The sequence below is a fragment of the Xiphophorus maculatus genome, chromosome 19 (genome assembly GCF_002775205.1).
Source record: "Xiphophorus maculatus strain JP 163 A chromosome 19, X_maculatus-5.0-male, whole genome shotgun sequence".
NCBI classification, from domain to species: Eukaryota; Metazoa; Chordata; class Actinopteri; order Cyprinodontiformes; family Poeciliidae; genus Xiphophorus; species Xiphophorus maculatus.
Window position 1 is genome coordinate 9,197,151 of NC_036461.1, and position 21,615 is coordinate 9,218,765.

General features: G+C 38.3%; 2 protein-coding genes across 3 annotated transcripts; one reads left to right on the forward strand and one right to left on the reverse strand.

Moving 5' to 3' along the window:
- Positions 1 to 280: 280 nt before the first annotated feature.
- LOC102220845 (dihydrolipoyllysine-residue succinyltransferase component of 2-oxoglutarate dehydrogenase complex, mitochondrial-like) lies at positions 281 to 11,291 on the forward strand. Its single transcript, XM_005797684.3, has 15 exons — positions 281 to 410; positions 1,291 to 1,324; positions 1,407 to 1,446; positions 1,722 to 1,783; positions 1,885 to 1,959; positions 2,037 to 2,092; positions 2,858 to 2,966; positions 3,846 to 4,007; positions 4,181 to 4,266; positions 4,365 to 4,462; positions 7,859 to 7,989; positions 8,391 to 8,464; positions 8,538 to 8,621; positions 8,728 to 8,895; positions 10,609 to 11,291. The coding sequence occupies exons 1-15, from the start codon at positions 348 to 350 to the stop codon at positions 10,741 to 10,743; spliced, it is 1,377 nt and encodes a 458-aa protein (XP_005797741.1). The 5' UTR covers positions 281 to 347; the 3' UTR covers positions 10,744 to 11,291.
- Positions 10,762 to 21,391, reverse strand: rps6kl1 (ribosomal protein S6 kinase like 1). Of its 2 annotated transcripts, XM_023352782.1 has the most exons (12): positions 21,299 to 21,391; positions 20,002 to 20,121; positions 19,661 to 19,835; positions 19,311 to 19,435; positions 18,548 to 18,640; positions 17,557 to 17,604; positions 16,487 to 16,619; positions 15,004 to 16,407; positions 14,411 to 14,500; positions 14,189 to 14,271; positions 14,003 to 14,098; positions 10,762 to 13,618 (listed from the first exon to the last, which is right to left on the reverse strand). In XM_023352782.1, the coding sequence occupies exons 3-12, from the start codon at positions 19,794 to 19,796 to the stop codon at positions 13,508 to 13,510; spliced, it is 2,319 nt and encodes a 772-aa protein (XP_023208550.1). In that variant the 5' UTR covers positions 19,797 to 19,835; positions 20,002 to 20,121; positions 21,299 to 21,391; the 3' UTR covers positions 10,762 to 13,507. The 2 variants fall into 2 exon arrangements, with proteins under 2 accessions (XP_023208550.1, XP_023208551.1); XM_023352783.1 differs by lacking the exons at positions 19,311 to 19,435; positions 19,661 to 19,835; positions 20,002 to 20,121; positions 21,299 to 21,391 and having other exon boundaries at positions 16,487 to 17,470; positions 18,548 to 18,588.
- Positions 21,392 to 21,615: the final 224 nt, after the last annotated feature.

The following is a 21,615-nucleotide window of genomic DNA, read 5'->3' on the forward strand; positions in this document are numbered from 1 at the left end:
TATAAATAACAAAAAGTATTTTCCGTTTGAATTTAAATTCAATACTTGTGCAACACAATGAAGCAGTGACATGTACAATTTTATAATGTTACTTAACAATAGGCTAATCATTATTTATTTATTTTTCAATCAGCTAATAATGTTTTACAGATTACTAGCTGATTATTATTTATGGGTATTAAACACAATTTCTTTTGGAAATGGTAAGCTTTTCGCCCTGTCCCCCCTTCAGCCTGAGAACTTGGTTTATCCCACGCAGCTTCCTCGACTCTTGCCCGCGCCCAGTCTGTCTCATCGGTGTGACCGGAGTTCCTCTTCCGCTGACAGGCTGCTGTCACACAGCTACCATGTTATCCCATTCCCGGTGTCTCACCAGGAATTTCGGCCGCTCCCTCTCTGCCATCCGCCAGGTAGGTACAAAATTTACCAACTTCGGTTGCTGCTTAGCTCTGCTTGCTTCTGGCTGCGGAGAAACCGCAGCTTCTGTGCGCTCAGCTCTGTCCGTGCTAGCATTAGCATTAGCTGCCCCCGCTTTAGGCCACGGCTAGGCCGGAACATTGCGAGCCAAGGACAGGGTGACACTTGTCAGCACAAACCAATACTGCAAACCTCATTAATATGTGGATATCAACACTGGAGATGTTTGACTTGGCTATTCAATGTTCGTGTGAGGTTGTTTTATTATATTCTCGCATCCCTGTGGAACATGCTAACAATCCAAAGCTAAAAAAAATACCCTAATGTTGGCTAATGCACTTAGCTGTCATTAGGCTGAGGTCATATTGTGAGTGAACGCAAATTATTTGAATATTTGGGGAGTTTTCCAACTAATGTGTAAGTGTGACCGGCGGCAATGTAAACTCGTCACTTTCAGTCCAGGCTTATTGCCGGTGTGTTTATAGTTTCACACATATACTCAGGATTTAATGCAATTGTTCGAACCTAAATATTATTTTGCACTTATTGATAAGGTATCCATATTAAACTTACATTTAATATGAAAAAAAAACTTAGAAAAACCTTTTACATAGTAATAATATCGATTGTGTCAAAGGTCAAAGTTAACCTGCAAAAGTGACTTTTGACCCGCAGCACCTCACTTCTATCCTGTCTTGCACAGTAATGCGTAGTCCCCAGTCTTCTGAGGAAGATTTCTTAATGCAATCAGTTTTGCACATTTGTATAATTTTTTAAAACTGTGGCATGCAGACATAGTAACTGTGGCATGACTTATACATAGTCACATGTATAAGTTGCAGGTATTTTGACTAGATTGTATCTTTTTTGCAGGGAAACAATGTGTTAGCTCGTCGGGCCACTGCAGGTATGCTTTGTTATTGCTTGAACCATAGGCTGACCACATACATGTAAGATGTTGTTTACATGGTTTTTCTATTTATTTTCAGTTCTATCAGCCTGCCATCCTACAACTCTAAACAACAATGTGTAAGTACATTGTTGTTTACTCCCTCTAAAAAAGGATGTACTGTCAGTCATGAACATGTTTGACATGACAGATATGCCTTGGAGCAGGCAATATTTCATTGAGTAATATTTGGCTGCTAACCATGCAGTCCTAAATCTATTTTTATGTCAGACTGACAAATAATCATTCAGCAGTGACTCTCAATTTACAAACTAACTTAAAGACGTATTATAATTTATTTAAATGAGAAATGTAGAGTTGTGTCTACATTATTCTTGTTTTTCTTTCTCATCAGACCATATAATCCCCGTTCCAGTGTCTTCCAAGTCCAGTACTTCAGGACATCTGTAGCTTACAGTATGCAATCTGTTTGTCCACCAGTTTTAAACTTGTCTGAACATAAAATGCAATGATTGATGTATGAAGATAATCCTTTTCCTTTTGACTTTACTCCTTAGGAGATGAAGTTATCACAGTCAAGACTCCTGCATTTGCAGAGTCTGTCACAGAGGGGGATGTAAGGTGGGAGAAAGGTAACACCTTTGATAAGACTATTTTACTCACTTTTCAGAGGTTATCAGACACTAATGCAAGGTTATGTGTTCCACAGCTGTTGGAGACTCTGTCTCTGAGGATGAGGTGGTGTGCGAAATTGAAACAGATAAGGTAAATTAATTTACTTTTGATTCTTTGGAATTTCTGTTAAGGTCATGTTATAAATCTGCAAATTTGTACTTCACTTTATAAGTTCTGTTTTGTAGGTGTAATGAACTGCTGACCAAACTTATTGACACTTAAGAATCCTAGCATCAATTTCATAGCAACCAAATCAGGGCTTTTACTAGCATTTTTGTCTCGCAAAACGTCCAAAAGAATTGTTTTTTTTGCTTTTGGCATAAATCATGAGCATTTGTTTCATAGCATTTAACATTTTAAACACTGTATGGACACTAAAACACATGCAGAGTGATAAATCAAATAAGAGAAAATTATATAAAGCTGCCCTTTCGTTATTTATAAATTGCAGGAAATATGCCTTTTGGCATGTTTGAATGTCATATACAATTTGAGTGAAGTGGAAATGACCAAAAATAGTTTTTCTGTTACACACTTTATTTAAAATATGATGGCTACTGTAATATATCCCAAAAAAATTTATATCAGTTGCATTTATGTATTTTTTTTGTTTGTCTTTAAATTTTATTCCTTTTATTATTATTTGATATATATATATTTTTAATTAAAACCGGATTATGTAAAATTAATCTAATGGCGCAGGGTTAAAGCAGAGTATCATGTATGTGTTGACTAAGCTGACCGTCATAATTGACTCTAATCAATTATGATAATCATTCAAGGTAGCCCTACACTATTAGTGGATTTTTGTCCTTGGTTTTTGTTTTAATTTTTGAGTATTTTTCATCCTCTCAGACATCAGTGCAGGTTCCCTCTCCTGCTGCAGGAGTGATAGAGGAGCTTTTGGTCCCAGATGGGGGGAAGGTCGAAGGAGGAACACCACTTTTCAAGCTTAAAAAAGGAGGTATGAAAATCCAGGCTTATAAAGAGTCTCTGATCCTACAAAAATAATTATAAATTGAATTTCACTTTTAGAACATAAAAACATCTGTTTTTATACCTGTTCTTAGATTACATTTTAAATTTCAGCTCTGAAGCAAATAATTAGTTGTAGTTTTTGGGAAATAAAATCAAAACATCAATTATATTATCCAGCCCTAGCCTCTTTGTCATACAAGATTATGTGTTTAATGAACAGGATGGAATAAAACCTGGGTCACCATTAGATATTCATAGTATAGTCTATAAAAATACCACACTGTCATATTACCTCAGAAATTTAAATTGGCTATATGTAACATGATCTAATAGCTTTCTTTGTTTTGCAATTGGAAGTATTTCCAGAACACCTCATGTGTTTCTTGTAACAGATGAAAAGTTTAGTAGTCTTTGTTCTGCCTGGTGAATGACAGTGATCAGCAACAGGTGAGGGAGGGGACAAAGTTACATTACAGATGGGAAAAGGCAAGAAAGTGTGTGTGTTTTTTTGTAGGTATTTCAGTAGCATTCAAAACAATATGATGGCCAGCTTTAAATCCAGGGTCTTCAGTGAAACCTGGAACCGTGACATATCATAATTGTTATGAATTGTACAAAGAGTCTTAAACTTAACCGGAAACCAATTAAATTGACATAGTGGTATACACCTTAAGGTATTACTCAAGTTAATGTAACTTGGATGCTAAATTACATTTGTTGTAAGACATAAATGTAAATATTGATCTTAAAAACTGTTTTAATTTAATGCACTCTTCTTTTTTTTATATGTATATTTTTTATTGTTTGAAGCATGCAGAAACTGCCTTATAGCAGCTGCCTTCACTTTTTCTTTGTGTCCCTTTAGCTGGGGCTGCTAAGGCTCCAGAATCTCCCAAAGCTGCTGCGGCTCCTTCACCACCTTCTGCTGCTCCAACTCCCCCACCTCCTCCCTCCACCGTGGAGCCCATTCCCACCACCATGCCCCCCGTGCCACCTGTGCCAGCACATGCTATGGACACCAAACCAGGTTAGTTGTCATCGGACAGACGGTCCGTGTCATGTGAGAACTCATTTGCCTGACATCTGCATTTGTGTCCTCCAGCTTACACAACTAATTGTTTTGCATCATTTTGGTCAGCGTCTTTTTTTGCCGTCCACGTCTGGAGGTGCTGACTACTTCATTGTTTTTCTGTCTTGAAGTTTCAGCCATCAAACCCACTGCTGCTCCAGCTGCGCCAGCAGCCCACGCTGAGGGAGGAGCTAAAGCAGCAAGGACAGAGAGCAGAGTAAAGAGCACCTTGATATTTTATTTTATATGAAATCTTTTAGGTTAATGATGTTTACTATAAAAAATGTTTTCTGTGGGGTTTCTTTATTTTTGTAGGTTAAGATGAACCGCATGAGACTAAGAATTGCCCAGAGGCTGAAGGAAGCTCAAAACACCTGTGCTATGTTGACTACGTTTAACGAGGTCGATATGAGGTAGGAAATTCTCAATTAGTTGACCTACATTATTAAACCCTCAAAGCTATTTTGGATTATATGTGAAATGCACTCTGCTGCTTACCGAGTACTGATTGGAAAAAGTCAACTTTTAATTCTTAAAAGATTTACACATCCTGGTTTCTGTGCATATCTACTTTTTGGTAGTTTGTATTTATTCAGACTTCCTGTCTAAGTGCCGTTTGCATGCACCCATGTTAAAAGGCACAACAACACTTCCACAAATGGTTATAGATTGGAATCTGCCCAATAAAAAAAAGCTTTTTGAAACCCAATATCCTCTTAAACACTGGAATGTAAATATTTGGTCATAATTTCATCTAAAACGAAGATAAGAATTGTTAAAACAGGTTTTATTAATTTACAAGGAAGCGTTAGTGTCTGCACTTGCCCCCCGTGCTGAAGAGGACACTTTGAGGATTTCTTTCTCCCCGCAAATGTGTGGTGTCGGCTTTCGGCTATTCAGGGTTTTCTGTGTATCCTAATTGGATTGACATTGATGGTCTGGAGGAAGACTTCCCAGTCCTGGGCTCATCTGGAGCCGAAGGAATTGGTCGGAACAGGAGGCGGGAGCATCTGCAGAGGCCCACAGAGACCTGCGCTCTGAGTGGAAGAGCTGCCTGCACTGATATGGGCTTTTATGACAGCCCAATAAGATTTACAGGCTCTAGAAAGTGAAGATTTTTATCGCTTCTTCTCTCCTTTCTCGGAGAGTCTGTGTCTTGGGAGGGGCTAATTATGTTAGCGGAGAAACCCTAGAGCTACAACAGGGTTAGAGACAGGAAAACAAACAATTAAAAAGAGAGATACAAGAGAAAAATGAGCAATAGAGAAACAATTAGTAGAACAACTTCAATAGCTGTATACCTCACTCTCTTCAGCACCATTATCAAAAAGTAGATCCTTTGTCCAGATTTAATACTTAAATGTATTGCCAAATTATTTAAGAGCTATAAACATTAATTATTATTTAGGGAAAAAGTTACATCATCATTTAATTTGAATAAGTGAACCTCATTTAGATTTATTAGAAAGAAGGTCATATAGAATTGAAACTAGAAGTTTCCACAAACTGAATAACGTTGTACAGCTTTTTTCTCATCATCTGAACTGTAATCAGACCAAAGTTACTTGTTTTAGGTTAGTTACAATTACCTAAATTATTTCTACCCTTATTATTTCTATCTCCTAAAACTAGAGAGTCCATGCAACAATGATGAGAGAATATGTCAAATTTGTCATCAAAATCAGAAGTGGTAAATGGTTTGTACTTGCATAGCTCTTCATCTTCGTAGTCCAGAGGACTCCAAAGCGATTTCACTCCTAATGCCACACCTGGAACACACTGCTTTCTTGACATGATAGGAATTGCTCTGTATCTCTTGCCTGATGGCAGCAGCTGGAAGAGACCATGGCCAGGGTGTGAAGAGTCATTTAAAATGTCCAAAATGTAGCTAAGACAATAATCTTTCTTTATTATTTAAAGAAAGATTATTAAATAATATGAACAATATTTGTTCGCAGAGTTTATAATGCAATTAATTCAAAACAAACATGCAGATTTTAACTCTTTAATCAATAATCATGGTTAAAGGCAACGTTTCAGGCACTTCAATTCTCACGTGAAGATGAAAGTCAGCACCTTAACGAACACCAGAGCACGACGTTTATATTACAGATGAGATAAACTGGTGAACAACTAGACTCTATGACCACCATATGTACAATGAAATACATATCTGCATTAAAAACTGGATTCATAATATTCTTAAATAAAGAATGTTCAAAAAAAAAACTGTACTCTGATAAATATATAACTTCATGGATTGTTGAGGAGTATTAGGAAGTACAATTTTCAGATTCCTGATTGTGTTGCGTTCATCTGTTCAGTTATATACAAGTATGTACATGATGGGAAAGTCCAACCATCACAATGATGAAATTAATATGAAACTGTTTGGTCGTAATGACCATTGTTATATTGGTGGAAAAAGGGGGACTTTTGTAAGCCCAGCTGGGAAGCATAGGAGTGGCAGCATTATTTTGTGGGGCTGTTTTGCTGTAGGGGATGCTGGCGCACTTCATAAAATAGATGACATTATGTGGAAATATTGAAGCAACATCTAAAAACATAAGCCAGAAAGTTATATCTTAGGTGGAAATGATTTATCCAAATGGACAATAAACCAAAGCAAATGGCCAAACTGCTTACAAATGGCTTAAGAACATCAAATCTGTTGTGGCCATCTCAAAGTCTCAGTTCTATGGAGAAGTTGTGGGTAAATCTGAAAATGCATGTGGGAGCGAAGCAGCCTTCAATCGTGACTGAGTTCCTCCAGTTGTGTCAGGAGGAATGGGCCAAAACTGCAGCAAACTATCATGACAAGCTTGTGGAAAGAAATTGAAAACTTTTGACCCAAGTATTGCAGTTGAAAGGCAATGTTACCAAATACAGAGGAAATGTATTGACTAATATTTTATTAGGTAATAATATATATTATTAGTGAATTTTATTTATATATACATGTATATATATGTTTGTCAATTATAAGTATTATTGACTAATATATTCAAAATCATTACTGTGGCATTGAACAAATAGAAATATTTTTGGTCATTCTAGCTGACCTAAAACAAGAGAGTCCATGCAAGTTTGGTCTGATTTAATTTCAAACTGTAAAAAAGAAAAAAAAGTTAGGTTTATGTAAACTTCTGGTTTCAGCTGTATTCTATGCATTTACTGCTGTTATTTTTTGATTACGGGGTAAAGGTAATGTAAAAAAAAAAATCAATCTATCTGAAATTTAAAATATTGCATATTGCCACTTAAAAATGAGGACTTTTAATTCAGAAACGTCGGCCTGTTTAAAGTAAGTTCATATCCTCTGCAGTTTATGCACTGATTCTTTCCTTCTGCATTATTGAGGCGTGGTAGAAAGGCAACTTAAGGAAGGTTTGTAGGTTTTAGCTCATCTAAATTATTGGGTCTAGTATTGCTCATCTTCCCCTAGACATAGGTCTCCACAAATAATCACAAACTGTGGAAATATCACATTGTTTTCCTTCCACTTAACTTTCCATTTTGAATACAAGCATAACTTGGCCAGAATTTCTGTTTACAAGAACTAATAGAGTAATCCAATTACGTAGTTACACTTTTTGAATCAAATTATTTAAAAAAAATTGCTTTTTATGTAATATTATGTTTTCAGATGCACTTTTATCTTCACATGTAAAATCTTTCCGTGAACATTTATACTTTTCAAGATTTCATTCCCACTTTTATTTACATATTTGCGAAGACTCCGTTCCGTTTCAGGCTTCATCGTTGTCTTAATGCCGTGTTTCACTGTGACTTCTACTTTATTTCTGCAGTAACATCAGCGAGATGAGGAAGGCTTACAAAGATGCTTTTCTGAAAAAACACAACATCAAGCTGGGCTTCATGTCTGCGTTTGTGAAGGCTGCCGCCTACGCTCTAGTTGATCAACCTGCTGTCAACGCAGGTACAGAATTAAACTTTTCAAGACTAGGAAACCTTAACTTTGTGGTGGATGTTTCACTCTGTCTTTGCACGTTTGGTTTCAAGGCGGGCCAAGTGTGTGTGTGGTGAAGAAAAAGATTTAAGTTTCATTGCCCAACCTCAAAACCAACTCCTAACTTATTTTCTTCCCCTAGACTACCCTGACCTATTTAGAAAGACCACAGTGAAACTAGGGGGGGATGTGTTGTTGCCTTTTAAAGATCTATAATCGTCTGCGGCGTTGATTACCCACAACTTTTGACTTGCATGTGAGAGCGAGTGGTTTACAAGAAAACAGCTTTACCTTGATGGAAATGAAGCGAGAACTTGTAATTTATCCTGGACGAGAGATTTGTGTAACATTCATGTTATTTGTGTTTCCAGTGATTGACGACACAACCAAAGAGATCGTGTACAGGGACTATGTTGACATCAGTGTTGCAGTAGCAACACCAAAGGTAAGAGAAGTAGACTTTATTGTATTAAAATACCTGCTTCAGAAGTAAAATGTGTACTATATTTATTTGTCAGGGATTGGTGGTTCCTGTAATACGAAATGTGGAGGAAATGAACTTTACTGATATTGAGAAAGCAATCAATTTGTTGGGAGAAAAGGTACGATTTCACATCACTTCATTATTAAGCAGTTTTCTGCGGCCACGCGACTCACTTTTGATGTTTTACTTAATTTATTTATTTTTTTGTAATTCTACATTCACAGGCGCGTAAAAACGAACTAGCTGTTGAAGACATGGATGGAGGCACCTTCACCATCAGCAACGGTGGCGTGTTTGGGTCCTTGTTTGGCACACCTATAATCAACCCACCTCAGTCTGCTATTCTGGGCATGCATGGCATCTTTGACAGGCCTGTTGCAGTGGGTGGCAAGGTTGGTATTTAAATTCCTGTTAAAGATGCACCGCAAAGTTGGCTGATTTCACACTTGATCGACTCCTGGAAATGTGCCACACCACACGCAGATCATGCAAACAGTCCTTGAACTTGGCGTGGAAGTCATTACTGAGACAAAGAGTTAGTTGGCCATTTTCAGTAAAACTAAGGTTTAAATCGCATTGTCTGCAGAGGCTTTTTAGGTTTTCCTTAAGTAACTAATTTAAAAAACTAAATCTGAGCTTCAACAAATGACAGAAGCTGACTATATCACAGCAAAGTTTATCTCTTTTATCTAATTCTGTCATTGATCATGTTTTATTGAGGCTGTACTTCTCAAATAGGAACAAGATTTTTTTTTCTCCCTAGTAGTTTTTTTTATTCATGTTAGAATGATAGACAAGCTTCCTGTCAGTAGGTGGCAGCAGTGCTCAAAGTAAATAGGCTGTCTTTTTGAAACAGAATAAAGTAACAAATGTTTACAATAAAAAAATCATTAAACCCAGTGTCCCAGCTTCTCTAAAAATCACAAGCTGAGCAGACTTGTTTAAATGTTATAACATTTTTAAAATTCAGTTTAACCCAATTTGCAAGACTTCAAATAATAAAATCAGCAACAACTTAAAATTGAAGTTGGTGCAGCTCATTTTATGAAATTTGTTGTGACAATTAGGTGCATGACAGAATAACTAAGGACCACTGGAATAGGGAAATGTTGAGGCTTTTGGTGATGTCATATTCAGGTTTAGGTTCACCTCACACACAGGGATCACTGTTCCCAGTAGGACTGCGTCTCATTGTGCGATAACATGGGTGAAAGTTGTGATAACCATAGAAGTCAGTGTGAAATTTATTTATATAGCATATTTAAAAGCATCAGTTGACCAAAGTGTTTCACTATTACAACCAAAATTATAAGATGGTTATGGCTCACTCATGCACAATCACATAACAGTCCAGGCTAGGTTTTCTGACTCATGATAAATAAGTAAACAGTGTTAATTTCTTTCTGCTTGGTGTTCTTGACAACGCTAAACTCCAGATAATGATTAGTTACTATTAGCTACTGCTACTATTAGCTATGTCTACTGGGAGAAATATAAAATTCCTTATTTCCACTCAACACAGTTTAATGAAAAAAACAGACATTAACAGCAAATTCAAAATATATTAGACACAGCCTTAATTTATTGCAGTCCAGGCAATTGTTCATAATGCACATTATATGCTGCAATATTGTGATTATAATACATTTGTGATATATTTTTTTAGTTATATGTTTCAGTTAGTAATCCTAACCCTGCTCATTATGCTTAATGCTGATATAAGATTCTAAATACAAATTGTTAGTTGCTGAAGTTACATTGTGAAGTGTGCAGTCACAATTTCTTTGCTTTAGAATAATAGCATAGTGGTTTAAGTTTGATCTATTTAGCTGAAATCTACACAATTAGATATGATTAAAATGGGATGGAGTAAAAAACTAATTTGATTTCACAAAGTCTTCAAAAACTAGTTTAATATTTATGGTTCCTGAGGTGAAATCTGAGTTTTAGAATCAGATTGATTTCAGATTTCTTTTGTCAGATTAAAAAAAAAAAAAAAATAGTCTTTGTTTGCATCTAATTCCCACTTAAAACTAAAATTTCTAAAACAATTTATTGACAGAACTGAATAAAAGACTCCAAAATGTGTGTTTTCTTTTGCGTAGGTGGAGATCCGTCCCATGATGTATGTTGCTTTGACGTACGATCATCGTCTCATCGATGGCAGAGAGGCCGTCACTTTCCTGCGTAAGATCAAGTCTGTGGTGGAGGACCCCAGGGTGCTCCTCCTCGACATGTGAGCCTATGACAACTCTGGGCCCACTAAACCAATCCCACACAAACAGCGGCTGTACACACCTAAAAAAAAGAAACTTTACCATTACTGCAGTTAATGTATTGTTGTCTTGGTTAACTAGGGAAAAAAAGGTTTGTTTTGAAAAGTTAAATTGTGAATGGACATTTGTAAGACCGGCTGGGCTGCAAGGTTTGGCACTGGGCTCTGTGGTTTCAGGTGCTGGTCTCTTGATCAAAGAAACAAAAAGAAATATTCTATAACTTGTTCGCCAAATGTCATTTTCTACACAGAATTTAATAAAAATCCAGTTGTTGTGAGATGACAGGCAAGTAAAGATACAACTACATAGAATTTTATTATTGTGGTTGAGAGATGAACAATGAGCACATATTGGGCTAGAAAACAAGGAACACTATGTTTTAAAAATCTCCAAAGTGAAGGAATCCTCAGAGGGTTTATGCCATCTAGTTCATGAAATTCTCTTTTTGCTGTGTGACATAGACTATTTAAGAGAAAAGGAAAGTTTTAAACAATAAAAACTTCATTACCCCACTGCCCGTTTTCTGTTGGATGATTTTTGTGGATAATTCTTGAATGTTTAATCTGAGGGCGTGAACTACAAATGACAAAAAAATGTAAAAATTAGCTATTATGCTTTAGAATGGTGTCAGTTCCTCCAATATTGCTCAGACTTTAACTCGTTTGAGAAGCTCTGACAGTTTGTAGGTTTTGCAAGTGTTTCCAGATAGGCCGCATTATACTGATTATAGTTATTTTAGAAAGGGAAATGTACAGGTCAAAACATGAATATTATCATTTGATGTGCCATGATTGTAGCCTTAAGCAAAATCAAATCTGCAATCGCTAAGTTTAACCAATCACTTCCTAAAAGAAACATTAATACTTAAGCTGATGGTAGGTTTTAAAATAGTAATTGACCACTATTTGGAAAAGAAAAACTGAACAAATTGATAAGTTTGTAAAACTGGAATCAATGTTTTGGCTGCTTTCCTCCTCAGCTCTTAATGTGGATATTAGCATTTAAATTTCAGTTAATTTTTTGTCTAGTTCTCTTGAAGCAAAAAAAAAATTATAGATTGCTTTATCCTGGGATATTTCATTGTTACAATAGCAGTTATTTTCCTGCTATTTTCAATTAAAATCCATCCACAATTTTGATTTAAAAGGGATTTTATTCACATGCATGGCGATTATGAAGATATGTAAAACTTAATTATCAAAATTGCATTAAAACACATCTGAGTTCCCATGGGAAAAAGTAAATCTGTTCCTTAATGGAACACAGTGCCTTGGAAAAGCATCAGATTTTTCACATTTTCCCACATTACAACCAAAAATTAATATACATGAGAAAAATCAACACAGATAAGTGTTTAACAGAAATGTGGCTGGTAGAAGATATTTTTTCCCCTCATGGTTGTGGCAGCATCATGCTGTGGTGATGCTTTTCTTTCTCTTAGACTGAAAAACTGGTCAGAGTTGATGGGAAGATTGATGGTGCTAAACACAGAATAATTCTGGAAGAAAACTTATTAGAAGTGTAAAATATTTCAGATTGGTGTGAATGTTCACCTTTCAGCAGGACAACAGTAAATGGATCCAGAGCAACAAGGGAGTGGTTCAGATCAGGGGCGCCAAGTCCGGTCCTTGATAATTACTGTGAGGCATATTTTAGATAAATCCTTTCTCCAACACACCTGAATCAAACACACACTGTGATGGGGTTCTATTATAACTTGGACAAACAAAAATGACTTCAATGCATCACCTTCAAGGTGACTTGAGTCTAGCCACAGACTGACTCCTTGTGGCGCAGAGCCCTGCTTTTAAAGCCACAGGCTCCGCCTACAGAAAGACCAAATATGCAAAAACAACTAAAAAAATTGCTTATAACTCAAGTAAACTCTTAAGGTATACACAGTAACAAATTGCGACTTGCGATCAAAAATACAATACTCAATTTAATAGAAAACACTCAGTACGTTCTGACGACATCACTACGTCATCATGTTCCTCCTGGAAACAACCCTGCTTGAAAATAGAACCAGCAAAAAGTTTGAAGCTGAAAATAACAGATTAGGCTTCATTTGTTAACTGAAGCAGGAACACCACGTGTGCACCCACGATGAGCCACGTCAGTTTAAGCTGGAACAAAAAGACAGTTAACGACTATGTATACGTTTGTGTGTGCGGGCGTGCTTGCATGCTGACACGGACTCATAATTAAGTTCCGGCTCGTGACGGCTCCTCCGTCACACATACTTTGTTACCAAACCTGTGCAGAGCTAAATGACATGCTGATGAGGGAATTAAATATTTTGATTTAGGTTTTTTTTTTTTTGGAAAAGTTAATGGTGTGAAAAGTTTCCTGATAGCTCTTGGAAGACTGGACCCAGGTACTCCATGTTTTGATCAAAGCCTATTTTCCATATGTTTATAGAATAAAGATGGTTATAAGTATTCACTTCAGGGAGATAAACATCAGTGCACTTGATATTCACAGATTAAAATCTTGTAATTTTTTTGGAAACTGCTATTTTGTGTCACTCTCCCACATAAAATTCCAATGAAATGATGTTTGTAATGTGACAAAAGTCAAGTGGTATGAATACTTTTGCAAGGCACTGGGTATCCCCAACCTTTGTTTAATTTTTTCTTTGGGAAGCTCCTGTAAAATTGTAGGATGTTTCAATCCAGCTGATCTGTTTGTTTTAAAGTCCAGTATGGCACAAATGATGGGAGGTCTGCTAGCAGGACAGAGCTTTCCAGGAGACACCGCTGAAGAAGGGGTGGCATTTGATGTCGCTTACTCCTCCACCTCCAGAACCCAAGCGATAACCTGCATCAAACTGAAGTAGCTATATAGAGAAAAAAGATTCAGTTACACACTTTTTTTGTAGAATCTTACAAAACTGTTCATGTAGTTTAAACTTAAACTCTGAGCTGGAAGGTTGAAGATAACAGTAGAGGTGGTGCAGCATTTTGAACTGGGGCAGACAACAACACCAAACATACAGTCAGAGTTGAAAATGGTTTTGATGAAAGCATATTTATGTTGAAATGGTCTAGTCAAATCCAGATCTGAATCTATGGCAAGACTTTAAAATTACTGAAAAAATGATCAAATATTTAAGTCCCTAAATGTTAAAAGCAGGAATCTACTTCTCTGTGTTATAGTCCCAAAACAGATCAATGTTTGTGGTGGGGTGCGAATACTTTTGTGAGGCACTGTGAACTCTAACCTCAGTGAGCAGGGACGCAGCTGCAGCACTTAGGTGGTCAGGGATGAGCAGCTGGGTGTGGGAATGGATTCCCGCTGGATGGAGCTGCCAAAGGGGCTGGAGGAGCAGGGAAGATCTTTAGCTTCATCATGACATGTGGAACTGCTATGGAAACCAGTTTCACTACTTTTATTGTGTTCATCTCACCATTCCTGTTAGAAGTTCAAAGAGCAAAGCCCCGAGACTCCACCAGTCACAAGCCTCTGTAATCCTCGACACTCCTCCGATTTCTGGGAATGCACATTGAACTGGGTTTAGTTATGTTCATGTTTAACGTTCCTTCAGAAAACTCCAGTACCACTGACTTGTTGCCACTAGATGGCAGGGTAGACTAAGGAGACTGGAGCTTGAGGTGATGTGTGTGTTTACCTGGAGCACAGTACATCTGCTCCATGGCTTTGGAGCTAATCTCTGACTGAACCTCACTCCACTGGCTGAAAAACGTCAAACACACCTTTCCTGTGAAAACATGTCACTTAGTTAAACTTCACATTACATTTTGTGCAGACTTGAAGCGGACATTCAAGTTTACGCACCCCTATTATAACGCCTCATTATTAGGATGTAAACAGTGAGACTCAGGTGATTACTTCTCAGAAATGTTTTCCTTGTTTAATGTATCCTATAATTGTAAGAATTTAATTGAAAAAACAAGAACTGGAGATTAAAGTTTTGCAATGTCCCAGCCAGAGATCAAACCTGTTTCTGATTTAATGTCTGTTGCAAGATATTCAAGGCTGGTGTGAGTTCAAGATGTTTTCTAAACAAGAGTGGGCAAATAAAAGAATCAACACGGGCTTCACTAAAAATATTATGCCCACAGTTTGCTTTTCAATTGTGTTGCACATGTCAAAGGTCACATTAAAGTTAGGGAAAGTTCTGAAATAATTTATCTTGGTCTCATTTTTTACATCACTTAAACCTGGTCATTTGACAGGGGTGTGAAGACTTGTTGGTCTCACCGTTGCCAGTGAGCAAAATGTTCCTCGGGTTGAGATCCCGACACAAGATGCCTTGCTCGTGTAGACTCTCCAGGGCCAACAGAATCTGCGCCCCCCACACACGCACCTCTCCTTCTGGAAGCCCCCAGTAGCTCTGTAAGGCCTTCTCTGCAGGCCTGGAGGTCTTGGCAGGAAAGCGCGGCAGGTGACACCAGCCGTCCACCTCAATGATCTGGTCTTCTTCGTGCTTCTCTGATCCCTCCAGGTTCTTTCTGTCGCTGTGGGATGTGGCTCCCAATGGGTCAGGAGAGAACCAGCTTACGTATGATCCTGCTTTTAGGTTCTTCCCTCCAGGACTCACTACCTCACATGCCACTTCTATACCCTGTTTTTCACCTCTGGGACAATTTTCTCTTTTTTGACATGCTCCTGATGACTTAACCTGTGTATTAACGCTTCCGTGGAAAAGAGAAGCAGGAAAATCACATGAACTTTCAGAGATGATGGTTGTGTCCGCATGGTCAGAAAATACTGCTCTGTCCGTACTCCTGATGACTATCATTCCATTTCTTTCTTCTACAAGGGGACTGCTTTCTTCCTTTGACTCTGCATTTATCTCTTCAGAACTTTCAGCAACAAAAGATCCCTGATGAGAGCCATTAGTTTCCCATGATGCCCTGCCACGGATTTGGGTTTGGCAATGGAGAGGGAGATGCAGAATTGCAGGAGAGGAACTCATAGCGTCTTTTTGACTTTTAGGGGGTTCTGTTCTTTTAAACAAGATCTGATTTGTCTGAGGTGTTGCTCTTTGCAAATTATTGCCAGTCACTGCATAGAGGTTGGTGTTGTTATAGCTGTGTGCTGGGTCTGCAGCTTTCCAGGCTGCCTCGAAGTCTGTACTGCACTCTATAAGACCCATCCCAGCCTTCTTTTTATGGAGTTCTGACATGACATCGAGAGCTTGGCTGACACGGGCACAAGAGAGAGGAAGAGCTGGCTTTTCCTGAGCTTCGTTGGAATGCAAACACAAACTAGGGGCTGGTGGATGGATGTGGGTGTTGACCTGTGTCCTCGTGAGGCCGGAGATCAGCGTCTGCTGATCCAGCTTGGTGTAAAATGACGCGGCCGATCGGGTGTTCTGGAGACAACCTGTCTCCTCTATGTAGGAGTGAGTCCCGCAGCTTTCCAGTCGCTGCTGAGTCTCGTCCCATGAGTTTGGGAAGTCTGTATCCGGACTCTCGTCGGTCAGTTTGTGTGGAATCGCTGCTGTGCTCCTGCTGTTTTGCTGGTAGTCTCTGCTGATTGCAGGTGAGGTGTGGCTTGTCTTCAGCTTGACGTTGTGCTGCCCAGAGATGATGCATGGGTCCAGGTGTTCCCTGGCTTTCTCACTTCTAAGTTTGTGCAACTTGGAGAAAAGCCTCCCACCTAAGAAAAGACAAATAGTTTTCCTTTATGTTTTTGATGTTTCTTGTAAGAAATACACGGCCAGATGTAGCCACTTTACCCTTGATATGCTCCAGATGCAGGTACACAGCATCCTCACTGACATAATACCGTAGCAGCTTCACCATGTAGGGCACACCTTGAGGAATAATGGTTGTTTGGTCTCTGCTCTCCCAGCTAGATTTGACAAGGCTCTGTGAAAGCGCACACATGTAATGATTTATTTAGAGAATTATTCTGAGAAACGTTCTGGCTCATGACTTTGGAAGTGTTTGACACCTGCGTCTTGTCAAGGTATTAAAACCACTTGAGCTTTTTCACATTGTGTTACATTACAACCACTGAGTTCAATGTGTTGCATTGGAATAGTGGATGATACAAGATAGTGCATAGTTGTGAAGAGGAAGGAAGTGAGACATGGTTTTCATTTGTTTTATCAACAGAAAGTTTAAAAGTGAACATCAATTTTCAACTTTTGCCACAGATTCCACATTGGACTTTGTTTCTGACTTTACCTGACTTTACCTTTGAAGTCTTCACAGAACAGCTGTAGTTCTACTGAGTTTAAATTACACATAGGTGGAGTCTTTTTAATATTTTAGTGACCTCTGAAGGCAATTGGTTGCACTAAAGGGGAATGAGCGTAAAGAGGTTCAATACAAATGTTAGGTGACACTTTAAAGATCAATAATTGCAAAGAACGTTGAAACCATGTGTTATTTTCCTTCCACCTCATAATTATGCACAGCTTTGTGTTGGCCTGTCACATGAAACAACAATGAAATACTCTGAAGTTTTGGTTGTATGAAAATAAGGAAAATGACAAAGGTATTAATACTTTTGTAGGGCACTGTAAATATTACTTTAGCTGAAATTTAAGATGCACTTCACTGTCTAAAATCATGAGAGCTCTCTGGCAGATTGATGCTGAGAAATGATGATGGAGAAAGGATGGAGACAGTTTCCATCGACTGCTTTGATTACAGGAACAGGCCTGCTGCCAGGTAAAACCCTCTCATCGTGTCCAATAGTCAGCGGAACGATGCTAGAAAATGAATATGTAGGTTTTATGTAGCATATTGAAGTGGATGTGATCAATTATTGGCTTTTAATTCTGTAGAGCATCCTTACCTTTACAACAAACGTCTCTTTGTTGACCATGCTTTGCACAATCAGGACCTTTGAAATAAAAAATACAACATTCTCAAGCTTACATAGAAAAGCAGGTAAATTATTGCAGTACTGTATATATATATGTATATTTTTTTTTAATCACGGTAAAATGCAGTGGATAATTTAAAACTTCATTATGTCAAGCTACAGCTCCCCTTCAGAGTTTTTGGCCCTGTGGAAAAGACATAACTTCATTTCTGTATTAAATAATAACTGTTCCAAAATTGTTGGTGCTTCATTTATTTGCACTTTGAATAATTACTACCAATACAGTGACCATTCTCACTCTATTACTCTTAAAAAGGGAAAAACAAGAGAAATTTCAATTCAAGTTGGGCAGATTTAAAAAAAGAAAATTCTGCAAACCTTTATGCTTTAACAGTAAAGGTCAATTTTTTATATGGTGAGATGAGAGCAGAATTGGGCTTTTCAGTTACAGTCACTTTAGGTCGGTCTGATGTGAAACAAAGGATGGTCCTTCATCATCACTGTTAAGTATACTGGAGTATCTGTGGGTCTATTACCATTCCAAAGGCTCATAACCTTGTTGCACAAAATGGCTTCAAGGACTCTCTAAAGCACCACACAGATCTAAATAAAAGAAATCTGGTGGCCTTTACCAGAACACTCAAAAGGGGACTTTCAGGTAGTATTTTATCAGATTGGTAACCAAAATACACAGTTAAATCAAAAGACAAGGTTCAGTAGATACACAAACAAACTTCTTCTGTCCTGTTGGCAAAGGAAGGTTGTTAATTAGCCAGTGATTTTATAAACAGATAATTATTTAATGTGAGAGTTGTTTCCCCCCATAATGTACTTAAATATAATTTCTGTTTTATTTTGCACATCTTTACCTGGGGTGTCAATCAAAATTTTAAAGCTACATCACAGTATTTAAATAAACAATTTCATTGTAATGGTTTACAGTGAGAGATTATGTACCTACCTTATCGCTGACTCCCACCACTTTACACATTTCCAGATCCTCTACGGGAGAACTCAGGTGTCGGATCGGGCGAAATCTCAGACTGCTGTAGCCCTGGGAATCAAACCCACAGAGAAGACAGCAGTGCCTTGATTGGACAATGGAAATGCTTGATTAAATGCAAAAATTATGTGATTGAAATAGCTTTGCACTTTCAGTTGCCACGTAAGTGAATTAGGCTATACAAATAATTTTGCCTTTCCTAATTTCAATTTATTCTGTGTATTTTCTGTTAAGATATTGCACACATTTCCTCCCACAGTCCAAAAACATGACTGTCAGGTAAATTGGTCTCTCTAAATTCTTCCTAGGTGTGAGTGTGAGTGCGTGCATGGTTTTTTGTCCTGTCTGTCTCTGTATTGCCCTGCGACAGACTGGTGACCTGTCCAGGGTGTACCCTGCCTCTCGCCCGAAACGTTTGCTGGAGATAGGCACCAGCACCCCTCCTGACCCCACTAGAGACAAGGGTGTACAGAAAATGGATGAGTGGTGGATATTGCACACATCAAAATATGTCTATGACTGTCTGCAGCTCCCCTTAGCTTAATCTATTTAGGTAACGGGTTTTAGATTCCTTAATTAAATGTGATGAAGTCAAGTTTTCAAACGTTATGCTTTAAAGAAATATGAAACGCAGAGATACTGCAGTTATTTGCAGTACCTGAGTGTCTGCAGCTTATCATCAGGTTCTTTGTTGATAAGCTACTACAGATGGTTAACTTACCCCTAAATGAGTGCCTCCTTTTCCTAGGTTATCCTGCAGATGGGTTATAAAGATTTCTTCGGCTCGCTTCAGATACTGGGTTGTTTTCCTCTTCACAGCCTCCCTCCTATCTTTGTTTGGGTCCACTATTGAAGAAGCGCAATGTTGTGTTACCAATAAAAAAATAATTCCTGTAGCTCTGTGGATCCTAAATCTTACTCTGTGGGGAAAAAAGCTTAACCAGCAAATGAACCTGTGCTTAGCATTTGCCTTCTGACTTCCTGCTCTTTTTTATGTCACTGTCACATGCCCGCCTTGTGAAAACCCGGCTATTCCTATCCCCGGTTGAATGATTCATGCCGTCTACTCACACTGAACTCCATTCAGCAGTAAGTCCACTCCATTCTTGTAGTAACTGAAGGCCGCCTCGTAGTCTTCGTTGACCTCGCTGTCCAAAGCCATTCGGATTTGCTTGGCAGCTTCCACCAGGTAATCTCTCTTTGCCATTTCTGAGATTCTTCTGGGTCTCTCAAGGTCCAGATGGGCCTGTTCACAGCACAGATAGTTGGACGTTGGTGCAGACACATTAAGACATGAACAACCTATCTAATTAAACCCAAACTGAAAATGATTGTGTCGCGACTGTAAGTATACATATATTAGAGAAGTTCTGCTTTTACAGAGTATTCAATCACCATAAACTGGCCATCACCTTTGCTCCTGCGTCTTCTTATCAGCAGTAAGAAACATCTCTCTCTGTTGTCACTGTGTTCTGTGTGTTTCTGCCCCCAGAGAAATCAGGGCTCAGGTCTGTGTTGCAAAGCATGATCATCTGAGCCAGTGGAAACAAACGGTTAACATCTCAAGCAGAACAGGAAGTGAAAATAGACATGTGTTTTCTATTTTGGACGAAGAGAAAGAAAAAGAAGAGCAAATGTAAAGACAGAGAGAAATGACACATGTACATGGATTAGGGTAAGATCAGCATTATGAAATTTTTAATGCACGTCTTACACGTCAATTTAACAGCATGCAACAAATACAGGCCTATGTGAGCCACGTCATAGCCACATAAATTTCTAGTCACAGTAATACACAAGTCATTTGAAATAGATCATGCATGAGATCTCTTTCATACACTGCCTTGCCACAATATTCATATATTTAAATTTTCGTATTTTTTTCATGATACAATAACAAATCTCAGAGTATTTTTGAGGGTATTATATAAAATGTTCATCTCCCAGCAGGAAACACTAAATATATGACCACTGACAGATTGATTTATATCTAATCAAATTTAATCTAAACCCAGCAGCCTAGTCAAAGTCCAGACCTGAATGAAATTGAGAGTATGTAGCAAGAAAATTTATATTTACAGATGCTATCCATCCAGACTTTTCAAACATGAGCTATTTTGCAAATCAATGACAAAAGAATTTAGTCTCTGAATGTTCGAAAATAATAGAAACATACACCAAAAGACTTAGAGCTGAAACTTTTGTAAAACTTGATTCCACAAAGTATTTACTAAGAGGGCCTAAACAAATATGCACCCCACATTTTCATTTGCAAAACATGAAAGGCATCCACTTCATAAATATTCACAACTAGGTTTTAGTCAGTCACCTTAAAATCTATTAAATCTTGTAGGTGTAACAAAATGTGACATAGTGCCAGAAATACTTTTGCAAGGCATTCTGCATGGCATTGTGGGCTACAGCTAAAAGAGCACTGTATGAAATAATGTCAGTTTTCTCCCAATGTTTTAATTACAACTGAGCCTCTGGCATCTCACATGCAGACATTCAGTCTCTGTCATCAGAGCAGAACATCTTCAGCGACATAAGGAAACACAAAAAGCCATCTTAAGTGTCCTCCATCAGTATCCATCATCCCCTCAACCTGGACTTTCACAGCCAGTGAGCTAGCAATGTATCATCACCCATAATTACACTAAAACAACAGAAGACAAGTGTGCATGCAGATATAAGACAGACTGTACCTACCGTAATGTAAGCATGGCCTGGACTCTGCGACCCAACAGCAGCATCAGCACCAGAAGCGACCCGGATCATCAGCAGGAGGAACATACTCATCCTGCTGAGCAGGAGAGGAGGAGGGAGCTCAGCCGAGGCTGCTGATTGGCTGAGCATGATGTCATTTAAGGGTACCATTTCACACAAGGCACTCGCTTCCCCCCACTCCTCATCATAGACGGTGAAAGATTTAAAGAGACAGTGCTGTTTGAGTGTATAGACCGAAGAGGCCATTTCAGCTCTGATTTATTGTAACAATGGAGTTCAGTGTTCACCCTATAATCCCG